The sequence below is a fragment of the Sebastes umbrosus genome, chromosome 23, assembly GCF_015220745.1.
Source record: "Sebastes umbrosus isolate fSebUmb1 chromosome 23, fSebUmb1.pri, whole genome shotgun sequence".
Lineage (NCBI taxonomy): Eukaryota > Metazoa > Chordata > Actinopteri > Perciformes > Sebastidae > Sebastes > Sebastes umbrosus.
In genome coordinates, this window is record NC_051291.1 from 13,559,581 (window position 1) to 13,581,235 (window position 21,655).

The window sequence follows — 21,655 nt, forward strand, 5'->3', positions numbered from 1 at the left end:
CCCTCCTCTGCAAAGGCCTTGCCATTTGATGATTTATTCTCATTTCCTGCCTTCTCAATAGCTTTCTCCTCAACGGTTTCTTTCTCAATAATTTTTACTTCAGCGGTGTCCTTCACTGTTTTCATCTCAACTGATGTTTTCTCATCAGGTATTTTCTGCTTAGCCATTTCCGCTTCAATAATAACTTTATTCTCAACAGTATTCTCCTCTTTTGCCTCCTCCAGAGCTTTAGTTTCTCCTTCAACTGGAGCAACAGGAGGTGACTTATCTGCTAGGTCCTCCTCTTTTTCTATGGGTTTGTTTTCCACTTTATCAGCCGGACTTTCCTCCTCTGAAGCTGAGACAGCATGTTTGTTCTCTGACACTACAGAAGGACTTTCAGATTCTATGCATTTTGCTGGTTCTAGTTTTAATTCTTGCTGGGTCTCATCAGGTTTACTGTCAACAGGAGCTACATTTTCTTCATCCTCAACTGCAGGAGGAGGAGCATCTTCTCTGCATACTGGCTTCTCTATTATAGGTTCTGGTTCTACTTTTATTTCTGTAGTAACTTCATTCTTTACATCAGGTGCTACACTGCCAGCCTCAGATTTTGAAGTGATGTTTGTTTGTTCCACATTAAAAGCTATGTCTGCTGGAGTAGCTTCATCTATCTGAGGTTTCTCACTTGGCTTAGCAAGCTCTACCTCTGTGATTTTCTCCTCTTTTACATTTGCAGCTGACGAATCTGGCTTTGGATCAAGCGGAACAGGAACTTCCTGTGAGACCGCCTCTGGGATCGAGGCAGGTTTTGGCTCAACTGAATCAGTTGTCACTTCTGGAAGCTTTTCTGGAGTGGGCTCCACTTTCTCATTATCTGTCAGGGGAGCTGCAGCTGGAGTAATCTTGGGATTTGGCTCTGTTTCTACCTCAGCAGGGACTGCTGTCTTGTCTAAACCTGTATTAGTCAATAGATTCTGCGTCTCCCTTTCCACAGCGACAGAAAAGTCCTCTGTTGAGCTACTCTGTTGTTGACCTGCTGGGGTTACACTGACAGGTGCACTCTGTGCTTGTTGCTCAACATTAGATGGCTCTGACTCAGAGCGAGTACGGTTCTCTGCTGCCTTCTCAGAGCTGCTCTGTTGTTGCTCAACTGCCGGGATGTCACTGACAGTTGCACTGTGTTGATCAGCATCAGACGGCTCTGTCTCAAGGTGAGGGTGGTCCTCTGCTATTTTCTCAGAGCTGTTCTGCTGTTGCTCAACTGCTGGGATATTCTCGGCTACACTTTCTGACATTGGAGCTTGATGCTCAGGGTGAATTACAGGCTCAGACACTGCTTCAGCTGCAATTGTTTGTTTTTGTTCTATTGACTGTGGTGTTTCCTGGTGGGTACTATCAGGAGATGGGGCACTAACAGAAAGAGGGGCATCATGATGAGGTGTGGGAATGGTTTCGGGCTCTACCTTGGTATCAGGAGCCGGTGGGGTTAGGTCTGGTGCTTCTACTACAGGTTTGCTATCTACAGCAGCAGGAGCAGGGGTGGAAGAGGGAGCAGGAGCAGGTGGTTGCTTGTTCGGGGACGCCATGGCTGGAGGTGGCACGTCTCCCAGCTGGCCCGACATGGCTCTTTGGGTCTGACAGTTGAGGCAGAGCCATTCTTTCTGTAACACAAAGATACAAACAAAACAAGTTAAGAATTCAAATGAATTACTGTTTGCTGCAATATGATTTCTACCAATAAATTAGAAAATGACATTGATCTGTTGTATTATGTTTTGAATTGTACGAAATTACTTGACAACGCTGCTGAAAAATCTTATCTTATCTTCTCTGAATTCTAACACAGTTATGTGAAACTAAGGGGAGACACCCCAGGTGAATAGGGTAACAAAAAAACCTACTAGATACCACCATGACACTTCCCCAGTTGAGTACTTACATGAAGATAAATAAGTTTTCTGACAATGTATGTTTAAATGAGGCATCATCTTGTCATCAAATATGTGCTAATTTGCATATGTTTCCAGAATGGAAATGTGTACATTGGATAAAACCAGGTTCAAAATTGTTTCATTTTGTTTATATATTAGAGTCAAATGTCTTTACAGAGGGAATTTTGGATATCTCTTTAATCACTCCATAAATCAGAAAACTACTGTCAACAGCCATAAAAAAAATCATTTTCGCCATGACTTTATGATTAAAATGTTCTATAAATCAGGCTGTGAATGATACATGAACAAACGCCCCTGTAAAAACCTTCAGAATATAGATAGGAATGGAACTGGAACGTTTGGTGTATGTAAGTGCTGCTGATGTGCAGATTTCTGGCTCAGTGTTTGAGAAAAAACTCATTTACAGAAAACTGCCTTTAAAGATATGGATTGTAAAATTCCATTGACACTGCAGGTGACTAGGTTAAAAATGTAACTAATAGATATCATCATGAAAGTTTCCCAGTTGATTACTTACATTAAGACAATTATTTCTTATATTACAAGTTTTCTGAAATCTTATGTTTAAATATGCAAATGATCATCATTTGCATATTTAATTAGGAGAAATCTACAAATGCAAATAAACAAAGTTTAGTAAAATAAACACCTAATTGTGTATTTTGTATGTTTTCTTTCCACCAGTCTGAGATAAGTTATGGAAGTGAAATAGACCAAAATCTTAAAATTGACCAGTGCATGAAACACGTGACTGTGACAAGGCACCAGTTCAACTTCTTCTATTTCAAGGGAAGCTTTTTTACATTTATGGGACTTAAGAGACAGGCCTATGCATAATGCATGGTAATGGGACAGGGCTTTACCAAGGCATGTCAGAAAGGGTTGGGTGGCCTGAGCAGACATTTCCTGTAGCAGACTGAACAGAGAAACTGTGTTTGAATGTGTATTTTTATGTGCATGCATGCTTTAAACATGACAGTAGAATGTGCACATATCCTAAACCTGTTAATTCAATTACTTACAAACATTTAAGACTGAAAACAAGGACGTTCTGCATGATTATTGTGCGACTCAGTGAACCACAACTGTTTTTCCCCAAAATGCTGTGCTCCCTGATCATCTTATTTAGTTCCAATTACACCTCTATTCAAACGCTGAGGCACAGCACGGACCAATTTAAAGAATTGGCTACTGCTGCTTTCTCTTTAAGTACCATCATTTCCTCTTTAAATTCACCTGGGATGTTGTCCTTACAGCAAAAAGCATTGCTGGCACAGCTGCTCTAATCTGTCATCTCAGGGCTCTGCTAAATCTGTCTTGTCCTGGCGATCTTATTATTGTTGTATATTCCCATGCACTCACTTAAACACCGGACTCTAGAGGAACATACCTACACCGAAGGCCCTGCCGAGGGCTATAATTCAAGAGTTGCAGCTATTATTGGCGCTTAATATCCAGTACTGCTTTGCTTTAAGTGGTAATAAAAGTGTTGATAAACAATCAACATGCTGGGATTTGAGAAAAGTGCATACACACTCACACACATACCTATAAGACAAGAACATGTATTATGGGGACCACACACGCAAACAATAATCTGCCTCACACACATCACTTCCACACCAGCCCTGTCTCATAAAAAGTACTTTTCCATACAGCTAAACAGCATTCTCAATTATGTTTGGAGGGAAACATATTTTATCGCAGATATAGTTGTCTTGAACGTGTCCCAAATAGTTCGCGGACGGCCGTTGCGAGTGGCATAGTGCAATGAGCGATGCACATAGCAGGTGACGTAGTTTATCAAGCAACCATTAATGAAAGTTACATGGAATAATAACATTACTGGTCTAATAATGAGTATAACAAGCGAGAAAGTACACTAGGGAAATCTGAGAAAGCCAAACCATGATGTTTTTTTTTACTAAACCTAACTAAGTAGTTTTGTTGTGATTTTTGTTTCAATTTACAATGTTAACCATGTGTTTAAAACTGTTTAAAACAGCATCCATAATCCGGGAGAATGTTTCCCTCAGGGCTGCACGATTATGGCCAAAATGATAATCACGATTACTTTTGATCAATATTGAAATCACGATTATTTATCACGATTATTCATAGATTTTAGGGACAAAATATTGCAATTTCACATTTAAATAAACAGATTGCTTCTTTCACCTCCATGTTGTGCTACAATTCAACCGTCAAAAACTCGAAATGTTATCCTTTTACTTTGTTATTATCATCTATAGTGGTTATTTAAAAATGAAAAAAAACACATAATTCAAATGATTAGCAAATAAATTACTGTATTTTCATTTTAATATTTGCTTTGATTTAAAAACAATCTTGACAATAGTAGTTTTAGTTATACATTATAATCTTTACAACGCATCATGATAGCGTTAGAATTTACCATCGCCTAATACTCCTTTTTACTGAGTAGACCCTGAACGCACCATAATGTAACTGAATGGAACCTCCGGTGTGCCGACGTAAAACCATCATGTGGCGGCCTCACGTGTGTGACTGGCAAAATATGAGACTGCTGAAAACGACCGGCTTCATCTTTTGCTGTTAGTTTGGGAGGCGCTTGATTTATGCAGTTTTTTATGAGCGGAGCACGCATTTTAAACGTCAATATCGCAGTCCATTATGTTCATTTAATTGTGGGAAGCCAAAATTGTGATTGTGATTAATATTCCATTAATTGTGCAGCCCTAGTTTCCCTCCAAACGTAATTGAGAAGGCAGTTTCGTTGTATGGGAACGCAATTTTGCAGGAGACAGGGTTGTCGACACACACACACACACACACCTACAGTATACAGTGACTCTGGAGTTAATAGTCAGCATGTTTCCAACCATCCTCCACTCTGACGTAAACACCTCTTTTCACATTTCACCAAGTGCTCTAACATTCCTCTGTGACCCTCCCTCTTATGAATGCCTCCGCCTGGCTTAACAGCGGGGTTTATGCTAAATTCGGTCTTCAGAGAAGATCGCAGCCTGCATGTTAAGCCATGCAGCAGACAAGCCACCTCTCTCCAAGCACAGACAGAAAGAGGGCGACAGGAGGAGGATGGAAGATGATGACTGAGGGTATGTCGCAGCAGCAAAGTCGGGGTAAATAAGGCATGAGCCGCCGTGTTTCAGTCCATGCCTGAACCGTAGGAAGCTTACACTCTAGAAAGTATGACACCCCTGCAGACACATCTCAGTGGCATGTAGACAAAAATTAAAAAGGCAGCAAATGGCGAGGAGAGAAGTAGTAATGGCGACGGGTTTATACCCCCTTTTCTGTTTTCTTTTTCCTTTCTCTTCCTCTCTCTCTTTTCTATTTTATTAAGTAAATAGTGTAAAAATCAAAACAGTCAAAAGTTTGCACAAATGCTTTCAATAAAAGCATTTAAAACATGAAAGAAGTAGTAAAGAAAGAGATGATATTAATATCTGGAAGGAGAGAAAGAAACAGACGGTTCGGAAGCCAACGAAAGAAAAAAGATGCCAGTGCTAAGGTTTGCTGACGTTGGTGAGTTACATTCCCAACTCAACAGAAATCCAGTTAATCCTCAGACATGATGATGGACACAGCACAGATGCATTTGTGCTGTTTGTACGTATGTGCGTGAGCGAGCACGCGAGCTTGATGGCTCTATCAGTTAAACCAGAGAGACCGGGCACTGAGCGCCGGAGAGATGGCCGCCAGATACGAAAAAGCTGAAAACCCCACTCAGTCAGACAGCCGGTCGGCCACTTCAGAGAGCCAGTCATCACCGACGTTATCAACACATCACAAACAGGCACACTTAAAGCTTTTACTGCACCCCTTCAAAAACACTCAGTCAGTGTGTTTCTTATAGCTGCTGTGCAGAACTAAATTACCCCTTTTTAAGTCATCTGGAAAAACAGATATGTTACTTTAACTCGCGACTGCTAAGTGGCCATCTCCAATGTATTTCCTACTAACACATCTTACAGCAATTGCCCTGAAAGACCATCAAGTGTTTTCCTGGCTTCACTTTAAGTTACAGCTTTGGCAGCTCTGACTTCAACACCCAGAAACCAATGCAGTTCAGATGTCTGTAAACAGTGAGCCTTTGTTTACCTTCCCAGGTAGCCTGGATTGCTTTACACCTAAGAATACAGAGCAATGGAAAAAGCAAATAATGTCATCCCAGTTCATACAACATGCTTTTTTCAAATAGTAATACAATTCATAATTTATTATATTAGTCAATTAGTCGTTATTGTCCTTAGGCACAGTGTTGCTTTGAGCTAAATGTTATCAGCACGCTAACATGCTGATGTTTAGCAGGAAATATTTACCAGGCTTTAGGGGTGTAGATCACAGGTTTCATCACGATACGATATTATATTGATTATTTGGACAATGATACAAAATTTGCTGATATCACGAAGTCTGCCACGATACCATTTCGATTTGATTCAATGCAGGGGTCGGAGATCGATATGAGACGATATCAATATATCTATTTAACACTATCAGTTACATTTATATTAACTCATGAAAAACAACTAAAGTATGATTTGAAAATTTGACATTGACATTTAAATGAAAAACTATTTATTCTTTTTAATAAAAATAATGAAAATAGTCCTCCTGTTATTCACTATAAAGAGCTGCATTTCTCAGGTTTAAGCACTGTTTGAATGCTTAGGAAGGGGGTGCACTTGGACGAAAATCGTGAAACACAGATGTGCCATGGGAATTTCAAAATAAGGGAGCATCTTAAAGATGAAGATATGTATCGATGTTTTCACTTTGCATCGATGGTATTGGATCGTTGATCACTGAATCGATACATCGATCTATATCGATGCACCGTTACACCCCTTCCAGGTTTACCATTTAAGTTTAGCACGCTAGCATGGCAACATTTGTTTATTAGCACTAAACACAAAGTACAGCTGAGGCTGTCATTAGTTCTGCAGGTATTTGGTCATAAACCATTGTATTGGGGAAACTGGGGAAATTTAACTTGATGATGGCGCTAGATGAAAAGTAGGGGGATCATCAAGTTATTATTATTCATCCTTAGGGACATGAATATCTGTACCAAATTCCATTACAATCCATCCACTAAAAACAAATGAGGACAGCGATGTGACACAAAAACAGTGTCCACAAAAAAAGGGAAATGAATTCCCCAAAAAAGCCGTCCAATAGTTGTTAAGATATTTCGCTAAAATACAAATAAGTCAACCTTCATCCTCTGGGGACCATGAATTCTTGTACCAAATTTCACGGCAATCCTTCAAATAGTTGTTGAGAAATTTCCATCTGGACAAAAAGGGTGGTTGGTAGATCGACCTACCGACAGACCAACATTGCTCTCTGTAAAGCCCCGCTGCTCGCATGGCTAAAATTAATGAACAGATTAATTGATAATGACAAGTTAATTAACTCTCGTTATAAGAATTGTCTCATTTTATCATCGGAGAAGACTTTTCACCAGTACCACCACACCCATTAAAAATTTCATTTATAGAGCGAATCCACGGGGTCTAAATTAGCCGGGATGGTACGCTCTTCTCTCGCAGCGTTGCCTTGTAATTAACACCAACGAGACAGGTGTATTTTTGTATAACAATCTTTCCTGCTGCAAGCTTTCAAAGAATATGTGACATGCCTGTGTGCGTTTCTGTCTGTCTGCTGTGATGAGTTCTGCAAAAAGCAGCATGGATGATTCACAAAAGCAGGGGAGTCGCTCGCTCACATCACCATCTTACAAGGACGATTCCTAGCATCACACGTGCACGCATACCAACAAGTTGACACACATCAACACCCACAGAGATGAGCTTGTGTCGGCGTCGATGTCATACATATACTCAGATGAAAGGCGTGAAATATCTCGGAAGGAAATGACAACTTGCTCTCTCTCTTCCCGCATGACGTGTCTCAAACAAATACAAGCTTATACGTGAATGAATAAGGACAGACTCAGTGCGAGTCTCTTTCATCTCCGACTTTCCATCCTCCTCAAACTTCCTCCAAGGACACAGACAGGAGACAAACTGAAAACCGCAGACGGCAACCAGATATTGATACAAGATGGGCTGCAGCCATGCCCATGTTCGGTTATTGTTTCCAACTGGGAATTGGGAGTGTTGTGAAGGTCGGTGCAGCTCTTTGATTAAGACGCGAGGATCCTACGAGGGTTTTACCCATCTAAATTTAGACAGAGCCTGGCACTGGCGGAAATAGAGGATCTAGAGGAAGGATGGGACAGATGGATAAAGACAGATGAGAGGATGGAGGACGAGAGCGGTAGAGGAAATGTGAGGACATGCGCGAAAAAAAGGGGTCATAATGGTGTGAGAGGCAAGAGAAAAACAGCGGGATGAAGAACAAAAGAGAAGCAAACAACAAACAGATAAGCTAACAGAATGAAAACAAAAGGCAGTAAGAGAAACGGAGCATGGTGTAAGAGTGAGGGAAAGAGTGAAGGAGTAGAAGCGAAGGAGCTTAATGGTGATTGGAGGTGACTCAACACCAGTTCCTGCCAACAAGCTTAACATTATCACCATGTAAATCTGCTAATCAATTGCCAGGAAGTCAAGACAAGCTGCATCATGAAATCCTTAAAATGTTACAGTACAGATTGAAAATGGAGTTGACGTCACTTACACGTATAGTGGCACAATGTCCTACCCTGCTTCCAGGCTAACTTCTGTTCATTTGGCCTTAATTGCTCAGTGCTGATGAGGGAAAAAACTTGAAGAAGGCGACAGCAATGCTGGTGAGCATAAAGACTGAAAAGAGCAGGAAACAGCTAGTCTGGCTCCATCCAAAGGTAATACAATTTGCTTGTTAGCATCTGGTGGCCTCGCTGGTTGCCTTGGCGACCTCATGGTGACAAGACCCCAGGAAGTCACAGCTCCCAGCCATTTCAGTTTTTTTATGTATTAAACAAACAGGATATAATGTGTGCTTAGTGAACTTTAGAGGAGCTGGTAGTGGATTTTGTTATCTACAAACAGAGCAAGGCTAGCCTGTTCCCAGTCTATATGCATATTCAACAGTTAAATATATGATACAGGTGTTTTTGATCCATATTACAAGATTCATGAGTATCTACAAGCCTGACATCCCAAGACCAAATCACAAATGCAAATTAATCTGGAACCTCTCAGTTCATTATCGATTTCCAAAGGGGCGTTACCAACATGTGATGATCAACGTGACGATCAACATGTGATGATAAATGTGTGACGCAGCAGGTCGCTAAATTACGAATCCTGCCATGGTGAAGGCATGACCCGCACTACTCTGCCTCTGATTGGCTAGTACTGGTTGCCTTCGTTGGTTGGATTGGTTGGGTATAGGCATGAGGAGTGAGATTGGTTAGGGTAAGGGTTAGAATATCAGGATAAGCCAATCAGAAGCCAAGTAGGCGGGTCATGCCTTTGGCATAAAAAAATATTGAGCAAGTCCAGCAAAGAATAACACCTGAACGAAGGAAAAATGTAGACAGACTCATGCAGACATATTATGAGTGGGTATATCGAATTTTTGCCAAATCCTGTCGGAAGTAGGCCACGGCAAAAACATCTTTCTTCTCAAGAAAAGCTTGAGAAATGCAGTTGATTGTTCTTCTTCTAGCCAAAATAGACTGTGCAGTTCGTTCAATACTGATGCGATAGCGGCTTCAACAGAAAGTTCCATATCAGCTGCAGCCATCTTGGTTGTTTTCCAAAATGCCTCAACCTCATTCGACTTTACAGTCTTTGTCTCAAACACGCCCCATAGATAAATGGCTGTGATTGGCCCACCACTGAGGTTCAGATAAATCAAATACCATGTAAGTTAAGGAAAATACTATACAATCCTTATTATATTGATAATAAGGCTGGCTATATAATGAGACTAGTGACCTTACTGCAGCACTGCTCATGTCACCTCCCAGTGCTAAAGCTCTTGCTAAAAGTAAAGTCTGGAAGTCGTTGCCCTTTTCTCATTGATGAGTGTTGCTGAGTGGCCAACTTAATTATAATGCACTAGACACGCAGAACATCACAGCATCAGCTCCTTTGTAAGCCAAAAAAGATTTTTGTCCTAATAAATGTCCCAGTGTGATAGATGTTCCCATCTCGGCTTCAACGTGCTGTATGCAGGCTTTTCAAGCGATTCCATGTTCATGTGTTAATGTAATTCTCGTTTGAATCATGAAACTTAATGTTATGTGTGCAGTGATAGCCTCAAGGCTGGAGAACTGGGCTTCGGACCAAGACATTGTTGGCTTTAATCCCAAAATGAGTAACAAAATCGGAGCGAGGGAAGTTGAATAAATCGAATGCTGCTGTCAAAAAAGCCTCAGAGAAAAGTACTTTTAACCCTCAGCTGCTTAGTAACCAGCTGTGGTTGTACCGGTCAGATCGTAGATGGGAATTTGCGTAGCTGAATGCGAGTGAAGCAGAGTGCTGCAGGAAACCACTGCAAGCCATCTGAGAAAACATTCTCGGGGTAAATGAGGGTTGAATAAAAGATAATTATCCAATTTTGTATGCAAATCTTTTACCAGACTCAAAGCTGACGGGTCACGAACAAGAGTGGCTATGTCACTACATTGGGGATTGATATTCCAATGCCATGTGAGGTGAAAAAAAATAGAAATAGTGTGTGTTTGTGTGTATATTTAAAAATGGATCTGACACAAAGCAAGAGGTGGGAGACGTTGCCTATATACACTCACATCTGCATCTGTGTCATCTACACACCTCATAATCTGTCTACATGTGTCAGCTTCCCATATGAAAATGAAGAAGTTGTGTCTAAGACACTCAAGGATTTTAAAATGCTTTTCTTTCCTCTGTCAATGGCTTTGAAGTATCTATCAGTCATCTTACATACAATATGTCCCACAATAGGCACTTTTATCCAAAGAGCCATACAGCACAATACATGTATGCATATTTAGTCTGGGTGACTACAGTGAGAAATGTTATCCTACCTGTTTAAAGCTCAATTCACATAGTTCTATATTAACTTGTTTAACCCTTGGAAAAAAACGCTTAAATAACTACCCGAAATGAATCAGTTATAGCTCCTCAACCATAAGGCTTAGATGCATATATCCGGTCTCATTTGAAAGGTAAGAAGCTAAGGAATATGAATCCATTGTGAGTCAAATAAACTATATTACCATGGAGATTACAATGGAGATGGAATAAAGCACAAAAAATAAGATTTTTATCCTCGCCTAGTATAAAATCTTAATTTCAAAGGCAATATCACCATTATAACAAAGATAATGATGCAACTGAATGTATTCTACTAGTCTTTACTACAACTGGGACTGTATATTTGATGAAAATATGCTAAAATGCACCATTTATGATACAATTTATAAAGATATACTCAGAGCGTTTGCCATGTTTTGGCTATATTGACTGTTAACATGTTGACTGGGATTTTTACTTCAAAACACTATTTATTTCCATATAGTCATGTTACAAATAACATCAATATGCCCAAAACATTGATATAGTAATAAACACAATAAATACTGATCAATATACATATATGACCAAAGAGATAAATAGAGAAAGGAAGGGACCACAGTGTTGTATGATATATCCATAGATCAGTCTAAATGAGACCAAAAGAATGATGTCAGGCTCATTGGTGTCTCCATTTGGTGGCGGAATCAAAGTGCTACGAGCAAAAACTCCCCCTGAAACTAAACTAGACTCCTCAGGTATTCAAAAACGGTATGGCGTGCATATCTTCTATAAATAGATCATCTTCAATCGTGACTTTTTTGTAACTACGCCACAGGGTACGACTCGGTTCCACCCGGTACCAGGTCAGTCTGGCTTATGAATTTTAAACACATTAGCCATATGATGATAATGTTGCTCTGTGTCTGTTGTCACTTGTTTGCTAACATTTGATAATATAACAAGGTGATCATATGCCTGGATTGAGTCTGTTAGCTTGTTTTGCAGTTCATATTACACATTATAATGAGCACTTACTTCATACATGTCAGTTTGCATCAGCTGTAGGTTTGTGCAGCCTCATCATGTGCTGATAAATGTGTTTGTTTTCCATACAAAGCTTTTCTGTGACTAAGCTCCTCAGTGCAGGTGGATGGGGGGGGATTCGTGCTAGAAGAGGGGAGAGGAAGAGGAGAGAGAAAAGGACGGGGAGGAGGGAGGAAGATTCCCATCTCCTTCTCCATTCAGTCTAAAGGTTAGGCCTAATGAGCTGTGGGCTTTGGTTAACAAAAACACTTGGAAGCTTGCTGTTGTTTAAAGGAGATATGGCGTTAAGAGGTGGAGAGAAAAGGGGCTGTGTTCTCATGTAACTGTAATTAGCATATAATGCTAATTTCTTGTGGCTGTATATTCATCAGCTGTGTATAAGTGATCCATCTATAAATGCCATATACAATACCTACCTACTTTTGCATATGAACGTTTTGTATTTCATGTTTGTTTTTGTGTTTGTGTTTTCATCAATCCACTCCCCCAACCCGGTATGTAGAAGAAGAGCGGGACTCAGAGAAAAAGGCAATTACAAATCCATCTGCTAATTCAGCACCACGGACAGCACCGTGGGTTTATCAATACACAGCACAGTTAGGCAGTGATATTTCAGAGCGATGGTCGGGGCCATAGATTCTAACCTGCACAAACTTCAGTCAGATAATGGATCATTGATTCAGGCGGACTAGACTAACATATTTAACTTCCACTCTGCCCCTACACCATCTCTGCTACTACGGGTCGGGGATGGAGAGGGCATGGCAGGTTAACAAGGGGGATGCATTTTGGTCATTTTGCCAACAAGTAGGATGGCATCCCCCCTCAAATTGCCTACGGAATATAATGTATGATTTATCAATACAATACAAGGCCTATACAGACCATATACAAATCATAATCTACGAGTATTCTTGCATGAATTCTGCATAAAATGTGCAATCATTATCTTAAAAAAAATGGACAAATATGAATTGTTCATATACAATACAAAGTAGCCTATATAATTTAATAATGTGGGATTTGTATATTTTTTCATATGGAAAATACTCTATATGTGCACAAATATAGGCACTCAATGGCATGAAGAACACAGAAAAGGCTCTGGATCTGTAATATAACTGACCCACTTGGGAAGCCTGTTCCCCGTGGGTTCACATGATGTGACTTAGTTTACATTAGATTAGGACTGGGCGATATGGCCAAAATCTTCTATCACGATATAGATCATTTCATATCTCAATAACACGTTTTCTGGTAATTCAATAAGTAGTCTATATGAAATAACCACATGGTAAAGCCCATTTTTGTATGCTCCTGTGAATTGAATACTTGAAAAATGAAAAGTATTTTCTCATTTTATGAAGAACTTTAGTGCACAATTATCAGATTTGTCTGAGAAATTTGTGTTAGTATGTGCTTGTATTGTCAATTCAGATGACGTAATTGTGCATCAGGATATCTGGATATGATTTCATCATAATGACTTATCGCCCAGCCCGACATTAGATTAGTTTTATTCTGTCATAAAACAACATTCACTTAATGCTCTTGTCCTAGAGCAGCATTTTGTACCAAAACAGGCCAACTATATATGTAGCTGTTATAATAACTTTTGAATGCCATGATTAAAAACACACATGGGAGGTCCTCAACAACAAACAACTGCATTATTTTATCAATTTAAATCTATGGATCCAAGTCATTTCAAGCGTTTCCTAAACCCTCAGAACATCTTGTATGATGTCACAATTCTTGCTTCATCAGATGTTTCTGCCAGACAGGGAATTCTGCCTACAGGTGCTGCTAATGTGACTCAGAGGCCCACGAGTCACGAGTGCTACGACAAACCACAATAGTCAGGTTGTCACAGTCTGCGCTGCTTCGGGCCGCATTGGCCGGCACCCATATCCTTTGTGACACCCCCCATCCTCTCGACTTGTCTCTTCTCTCCTCTGTCCTTCCTCTACTACACATCCACATGTAATCTGTGTGTTTGTTTCTCATTTCACAGCTCTATTACATTTTTTCTTATGCTGTTGTAGGTTAGAAAGTGTATGTTTTTCATGCATATATTATGGTGATTTCACACTTCTTAATTGTAAATGAATAAAAAAGGGGCAGCTTCTGAGTAGGATCTTGTGTCTCAATCTGTCAGTCCAACATCTGCCTTCCAGCTGCAACTTTTCTGTCCAATAAGGATGAAAGGCACTACTTTAAGCATGTAAAAAAAGAGCTAATCCATTTTCCTCTCAGGTTTTTTTTAATGTATGGAAATGATTTTTGGGAAGTGAAGCCACTTTCTAATCCGGGCTCTGCTGTTGGCCGCACCAATTGAATATCAATTTTCAGGGAGAAAGTCAGAGTCAGACACTCCATCCACAAAGCAAACTTGCTTCTCAAAATCAGAAGCTCTCCTGTCACTCTAGTAAAGCCTGTTTTTCAAGGTGAGAGAGCAGCAACAGTCGGGATGTAAATACAACAGCCTGTGCTAACTAGACGAGGCCGGTGCCAGAAGCGTCTCTGCTTCCCTGTCCTTGCCTCTCTTGTCTCAGCGCTGGCACACAAGATGTCTTGGCTTCCCACCCCCCACCCTCCCCTTCTTGGCGCTAAAGGCTCAGTGGCTAAAATGTGGCCCTTGCTAAGCATGCAAGCACCAGTAAATTAGAAAGGGGATAATTGGAAATCATTCTGGAGTGGAGCTGGAAGGCGAGCTGTGTAAAAAAGGAAGAGAAGAGGCCGTTTGCAGTGTCTGAGGACAGTTCATTTCAATCATAGCGATTTCTCAAACAATGGTAAACCGCTTCTCACAGCTTGAACAAGGTCCTGGATTGGTGTAAATAGGGCATTTACCCCTGTGTGTGCAATAATTTAAGCAAAATATGAATATCATATGTACAGTACAGCATTAACACTGCCAGATAAACTACTTCTTCCAACAGACAGACCAAAGCATTGCACCCTCACACACAAGAAAACACCTTAATGTCTAAAAATACCATCTATTTCAAGCCTTCCAAGGTGGCCGTGTGGGGGGGGACTCAGTGGGTTGCCTGGTGCAACAGAAAGACCCTTTTAACGGAGGAAATATGAAAGTGGCAACACAAAAAAAGCCTGGAGAGAGAGAGGCAGAGAGAGAGAGAGAGAGAGAGAGAGAGCTGCCCTGCAGTAGCTTGTGTTCTCCCCTTTGTGGCTCTTTCGTGGCTGTGACTATTTTTGTACACTTCCGCCTCCTGGGCAAGTGATGGCAAAGCTGTGAGGCAACTGGACTGTACGGAGCCAGATACAGACCATAACCTGGATTACACACAGACAGGAATCAAAACTACAGTAGCCAACAGATTCATATCACAACTGGGTTGTATACGCGTGATGTGACAGATTATGTAAGGAAGAGAAAGCGCGAGAGGGCTTTGACTGTATGTGTGTGTGTATGGCAAGTCAGATGATACCAAAGGCTCTACATATGCATATATTGTATGTATGACCATGTGGCATGCCTTTATCTGCCAGTGCAGACTCAGGAGGGTTCAGACTGTGGGAGGGTATTGTTATTCTGTGGGCACCACCACAGAATAACAATGAGGGAGGAAGACACAGGAAACACCACGTACTGTAGTGAGTGGGCGTTAGGATGTCAAGCTTCACAGACGGGAGGATGAGCAAGACACGGGCCTACCGACAAAAACATGCATTTTTTCCACTGGCGAACACACCTAACCTTAACTCTAACCATTGTGTGCCTTAACCCAACCCTTAACCTATGCATAGCTCCAACGTTTCCCAAGTAGGGAATGTAGGGATGGTAATTTAGAATTTTTTTCTGACCGACAGCGACCCTCGTTAACCGATCATTAACCGTTAACCGACTATTAGTGCGTTGCATGCAGAGTTGCTGTGGTCGTAGTGCCTAACAAGCCGCCCGGCTGCAACGATAAGCCGATGCACAACCAGGTTAAATCCATCATTTATGACCAGCTGCAGTGTTTGCACAGGACAGACAACTGAGTCCCCAGTTCACCCATCAAGGGAGAGTTAGCAGCCACTTTGCCAGTAAGTCTCCACCGCATCAATTGGTTTAGCTGCGAGGTCGTCAGCTGTGTGTATGCCTGGCGTACTCTGTCAGCCTGGCGTAACGTTAGCAAGTGTCCAAAAGACCATTTTCAGTCTTCACCGGGTGCTGACGATAGCTTCATATTTGACATATACAGACATGAAAGTTTATCAATCTTCTCATGTTACTCTCGCCAAGAAAGCACATAAGCATATTTCACGAAATGTCAAATACACCTTTAAATAAAAAAATATTTTGGGCTTTATGTTTTCACTTTGAATGGAGCCAAATGTGGATGAATGTGATGTCAGTCTTCTAACTGGACAGCAGAAATGTTGGATTATTCCTTTACAGCGTTCAACGGCTAGGATGCCCCCTTTTCCACAGCCTTACAGTGTTTAATAATTAAGGCCAGGGAGACCATTTGATATATTAGAGCAAAGCACAATCTTCTGGTGAGTAAAACACTTTGTCAGCTGTATACCTGTAGTGATGTAGTGGTAAATATAAATGTGCTTAAACTATAAACTGACAATCAAACGTCATTATAAACGATTTGAAGATAGGTGACGCAGGATGTAGCTCGCAGCCTCCTCTCTTAGCTCGGATTCTTCCCCTTTGTGCTTGTTAGCAAAGTGGTGCCTCTCCCATTTTACGTAAGACTCCTCCGACGAGCACACTCATTACTGATAAGGGCAACATGACATGGAGCCCGAGCTACAGTAACGTCGCCGCTGTGCAGCACTAGACGCACACACATCTGCAGACTTTTCCCTACATCAAAGGGGGAGCGACAGTGAGAAAAAAGGCAAAGGGATAGCACCACTGAGGGAGAGTCTGACACAGAGAAAACACTGTGTTTAAGAGGAGGATAAGCACCAAAAAAACACTGGTATTAAGTGTGTCTCCTCTTAAGGCCTTATTAAGATTAACGGATAGAGAGAGAGAAGGCATGAAACAGGAAGGATGGAGAGAAAGAGAGAAGCCATGAAGGTGAGTGCTTTTCCTTCCGGGGTGCCTATTTTCACGACTCGTATTGATGAGGATTACGCACAGGCACTTGAGTCAAGGATCAAGCCTCGATAGAAATGACCGGCTTCCCGTTGCCCTTTAAATCCTTTTAAGAAACGGAGATTACGCCTACACACGAACACATGATGACACATATGGTCATGCACTCTCAATCTTCACTATTTCAATGGAAAAAAACATAGAACTTTAGCTAAATAGATCCCCAAAAAAGCACATATTGAAGTGATGAAAGTCATTCAAACAGTAGGCAAGCTCACGCCAGCCTGCCCAGTCTCAGTCACACCCAACTAACTCAACAAATAAAAGCCCAGTACACACACACACACACATGTACACACACTCTGACCCACTCTCATGCGTCAGCAAGTGAACCCCTACTGACAGCCAACATTATGACAACGAATGACACAGAAGCGAGGCACAGTACGTAGGGGGGTAGATGACTCAACCAAGGTGTTGTGTATGTCTCCTACAGCAAATACTCCTCAAGGTACTGCTGCTTTAAGATTTAACTCATTCCATCTAATCAATGCTAGTTCAATCGGATCAAATTACTATTATTATCCTAGATGAGTCAAAAATGATTCATTCCTCTTGTAGCAACATCATTCTTAAAAAAAAAGCTGAGCTGACGGTTCAGGCTTTGAAGAGAAGACGGTGTTGGAAAAGGACTGATCTATATCCAAGTAGAGCATCAGTGGCCTGGATGCCCATCTCTCCAGCTTAATTACATTTTTCCTCATGCTTGGCCTCAATTAGGAGATTGTGCAGTTCAGCGCCTCATTATCCCGGCAAGCGTGTGCAATTAAGAGCTGCAAAAAAAAGGACAAGAAAACTTAAAAAGAAGTCTTTAACGGTGCTGTCACGACTGTAAACAAATGGCGGCCATGTTGTTTTGGAGAGCTACTGTAGCAGTGGGGCAGGGACAATTTCATTAATAATGTTGAACATGCATTACTGTATTTCATAGCAAAATATAGTGGCAAATTCATGCTTTCCGCATCCGCCGTGTCCGCGAGGTTCCACTTTGGTCTGTGTGACGTAAATGTCTTCATCCACCCATATCCGTGTGGACCCTATGTGGTTATCCGCTCCCAGCCCAAAATTTGTGACCGCGTTGCAAGCAAGCCGACTGCCTCGTGCTCCAGTTTCGTTCCACACTGCATCCAGTTGGTGGCGAATGCACCTTTAGCTGGTTTGCCAAGAAGAAGATAACAAAGTGGATGCTTGTGCGAGGAGATCCGCCGTTACTCACATTTATATAATTTGTCTTTAAAAGGAATACAAAGACAGCCAAATGGAGTTAAACTCCTCGCCCACAACATTATGGTGCATTACCGTCACCATGTGAGTGTGGATCAGGAAATGCGCATGCATGGAACACCAGAACGCCGCAGCCGACCCTAAATCATAGTATGAATGGAACCACGTGCCCCGTGTCCATGTGACCGGTACCAATCCGCAGCTCTCCACGGATGCAGAACACGGAAAGTATGTCCGAGACTTAAATACTCCGATATGAGAGTACATTTTTTCATTTTTGTGATAACACAACTACAAAAGGAGCATGGGTCATTCTAGCTTTTCAATTTGCAGGATATATACACTATACTGGCATGTCAAACAGTATGGAAAATATGAAGCTATAGCTAAGCTAACCAGTTGCTGATTATAGCCTTATGTTTAATGGACAGACATGAGAGTCTTATCAATCTTCTCATCTAACTCTATGTAAGACAAGGAATAAGCATAATTCCTAAAATATCAAATGATTCCTTTGAAAGGTCAGACTGCATTGTACTGACATGCAAAAATGTTTTTATTCATACATTTCGTGGGCTTCATCTTCATATAGAGTATGAGTAACAGAAAGTAAAGGAAAAGGATATATATCTTAGAATTATTTAGATTTTTCTTTTTACAAAATATAAGTTGATTTTCCGTGAGAATTTAGCATTTCCTGTACATAGATAGCACGTGGAGTCCATTTCCAGCTTAGTTCCAAAAGACTTCCTTAGCGAGCCAGAAATACACAGCAGATAACTAAAGACACAGTTAAACCACCAGCTAAGAAAGTAGTTGACACGTGACGCCGTGTTGAGCTGCTGGTTGACACACACACGTGATTGTGCCCTGACTCGCATGATGACCATGTCAAGAGGATATAATCAAATATCGTACTGTTAAGTGGCTTAATTTAACCACGCATTGCTTATAATTATCAATGATTATGAGTGGCATATAGGCAACAACTAAGATACTTCATATGAAGCATTAAGTGGGTGTAGCATATGTCAATATGTTTTGCATACATGCTGAGAAACCACTCAACCGAAAGCACTTTTTTGGCCTCTATTCCTATAATATACTGATCCTACACCACAGAGTACCATCTGCTCTGTGGAACCCAACGCAGTCTTGTGATGTTTCTCCCATACGAGACGAAACACCACGGTAACACCAGCAAACCAGTCCCCACACCTCGGGAGAGAAGCAGGCCAAAAGTGTTTGGTTTCCACGTCATCAAGTAGGCACAGCTATGGCAATGAATGGACTCATGTAGCTACAGAAACACACACACAAGCATCATGCAAATCATGCAAATCATGCAAACCTGCATCGGACTTCACAATAAAAGAATAGCCATTAGGAAGAAATTTGTGCATTCAGCCAAACTAGAACACGCAGACATGTTCACACATAGCTTCTTACTGTATGCACACATATGCTGCGTATTCAGTTTCAGAGTCAAGTGTCAATTGTTTCAAGTGCTCTTTGACGATGAGACGTCCATTTAAACAACCCAATTTATCTCTCTGGCCGACCTCTCCACTAAAGAAAGCTTGATCGTAGTGAGACTGGCGTTTTAAAATGCAGCATAATCTGACCACATCCACTCATTCAGTGGTCAACTGTGTGCCATTACAGTCTATTTGGGGTTAAACTAATGTACTACTAATAACTTGCCATCCTCCTTTGCAAGATGCTAGTGGGGGAAAAACGCAGAGCTGCAAACTCCTGATGGTATCTTTACAGTGACCTATTTCAATGAAACATCTAGCGGATGTTTGCGTTCTATTTATACACGACAGATTGCATAAATTACTGGTAGGTGCAGTGTGTTGAAAGCACAGGAAGCTGTAGGGGCTTATAAGAAAACTGTAGTTCTTACCTCGCCTAAATGGGGAGTCGGATTAAATCCACAAAGATTGCAAACTGTCTTCTTGCACTCGGTGCAGAAGCTGTAGTTGGGCGTGTCTGCCGAGCCGACGTTCAGCTCCACATTACAGAGAGGGCAGCTTCCCTTGGTTGTTGAGGCAGGTGCAGGTGCAGGTGCAGGTGCAGGTGCAGGTGCAGGTGCAGGTGCAGGTGCAGGTTTGGCCGCCGGCGTCTTCTCGTCCTGCTCCACAGAAAGGGTTCTGGGGGGTTTCTTGGACCTAGCAGGTGGGGTGTCGGGAGCAGAGTCCGAATCGGGAGGAGACCCAGGAGGAGAGAAGGGTGACTCAGGTGGCGAGCCGGGGTCAGAATCCAGAGGGGACCCGGGTGGAGAACCCGCTGCCTTCTCATCCTCCCCGGAGACAAGATTGGTGGCCGAACTCAAGAGTGACGATCCAAAGCTGAACATCTGAGAAGCAGAGGCGGGAGATTTCGCCGATTCCGTCAACCCTCCAAAACCTCCAAACAACTTCCCCGCCACTGACTCCTCCTGCTTCGGCGCGGTCTGCGCTTGAGGCTTCGACGATTCCATCAAACCGCCGAACCCGCCGAACAGTTTTCCCGTAACGGACTCGCCCGCAGCAGGTTTGGCCGAGTCCGTCAAGCCTCCCAGACTGATACCTCCCCCAAATCCCCCAAAAAAGCTGGACTCCTGTTTGGGTTTAGCCGGAGACTGCTGAGGACTGGATTTTGGCTGAATGGGGCGGCCTGTCTTAGGGTCGATCTTGGGGGATCCTCCCAATGAGGAGCCGGGGGAAAGCGGCCCAGGAGAGGTCGAACCTGGGGATTTCTGCCTCGGCGTGGTTGGCGGCGTTAACCCTGGGTCGGTGGTACTCTGCTGCTTTATCAGCAGCTTGCCAGGCTTGCCGGGCGCCTGTCTCTGGGGCGAGGGCGGAGCTGAGCCTTGTTTGGGCTTCGTCATGCCGGGGGGATCCATACCTCCCATCGCTCGCTGCATCTGGCAGTTCAGACATAGCCACTCTTTACCCTGTACATGAAACAAAACCAGGGTTAGATCTGACTGGAACTAATTCCCATACTGTTATGAGCACAGACATCAATGGCCTGTGTAATTACAGGATATACACAGGCAAGCATAACCAATTAAACCCCGAAAATAAACATTTTGTTTAGCTTAAAAAATAAAAGACAAATTCACAGACGTGTCCACTAATTAGTGTTTCAAATGATGATGAATCCTGTTTTCCCTCGCCAAATTGCTTCTTATAATTAGAGAGAATTCAAATCTGGCAACAGTTACATAAATACTAATAAGTACATTTTAAAAAAAGATTTTATTTTCTAACTAAATTACAATAAAATCCTGTTATTTGTACGCATAATTGTTTCAATTTAGCAACAACACAAAGTCTCTAAACCAGAGGAATATTTCCAACAGACTA

General features: G+C 41.8%; 1 protein-coding gene across 6 annotated transcripts in view; it reads right to left on the bottom strand.

The window, feature by feature from the left end:
• The window catches only part of pcloa (piccolo presynaptic cytomatrix protein a), a 72,681-nt gene that overhangs the window by 38,099 nt on the left and 12,927 nt on the right, over nucleotides 1-21,655 (bottom strand). For all 6 annotated transcript variants that reach the window (XM_037760945.1, XM_037760944.1, XM_037760946.1 and 3 more), the window contains exons 3-4: nucleotides 20,209-21,240; nucleotides 1,446-1,643 (exon numbers count right to left, since the gene is read on the bottom strand). In XM_037760945.1, coding sequence (XP_037616873.1) covers nucleotides 1,446-1,643; nucleotides 20,209-21,240 — 1,230 coding nt within the window. The remainder of the gene's footprint in view (nucleotides 1-1,445; nucleotides 1,644-20,208; nucleotides 21,241-21,655) is intronic.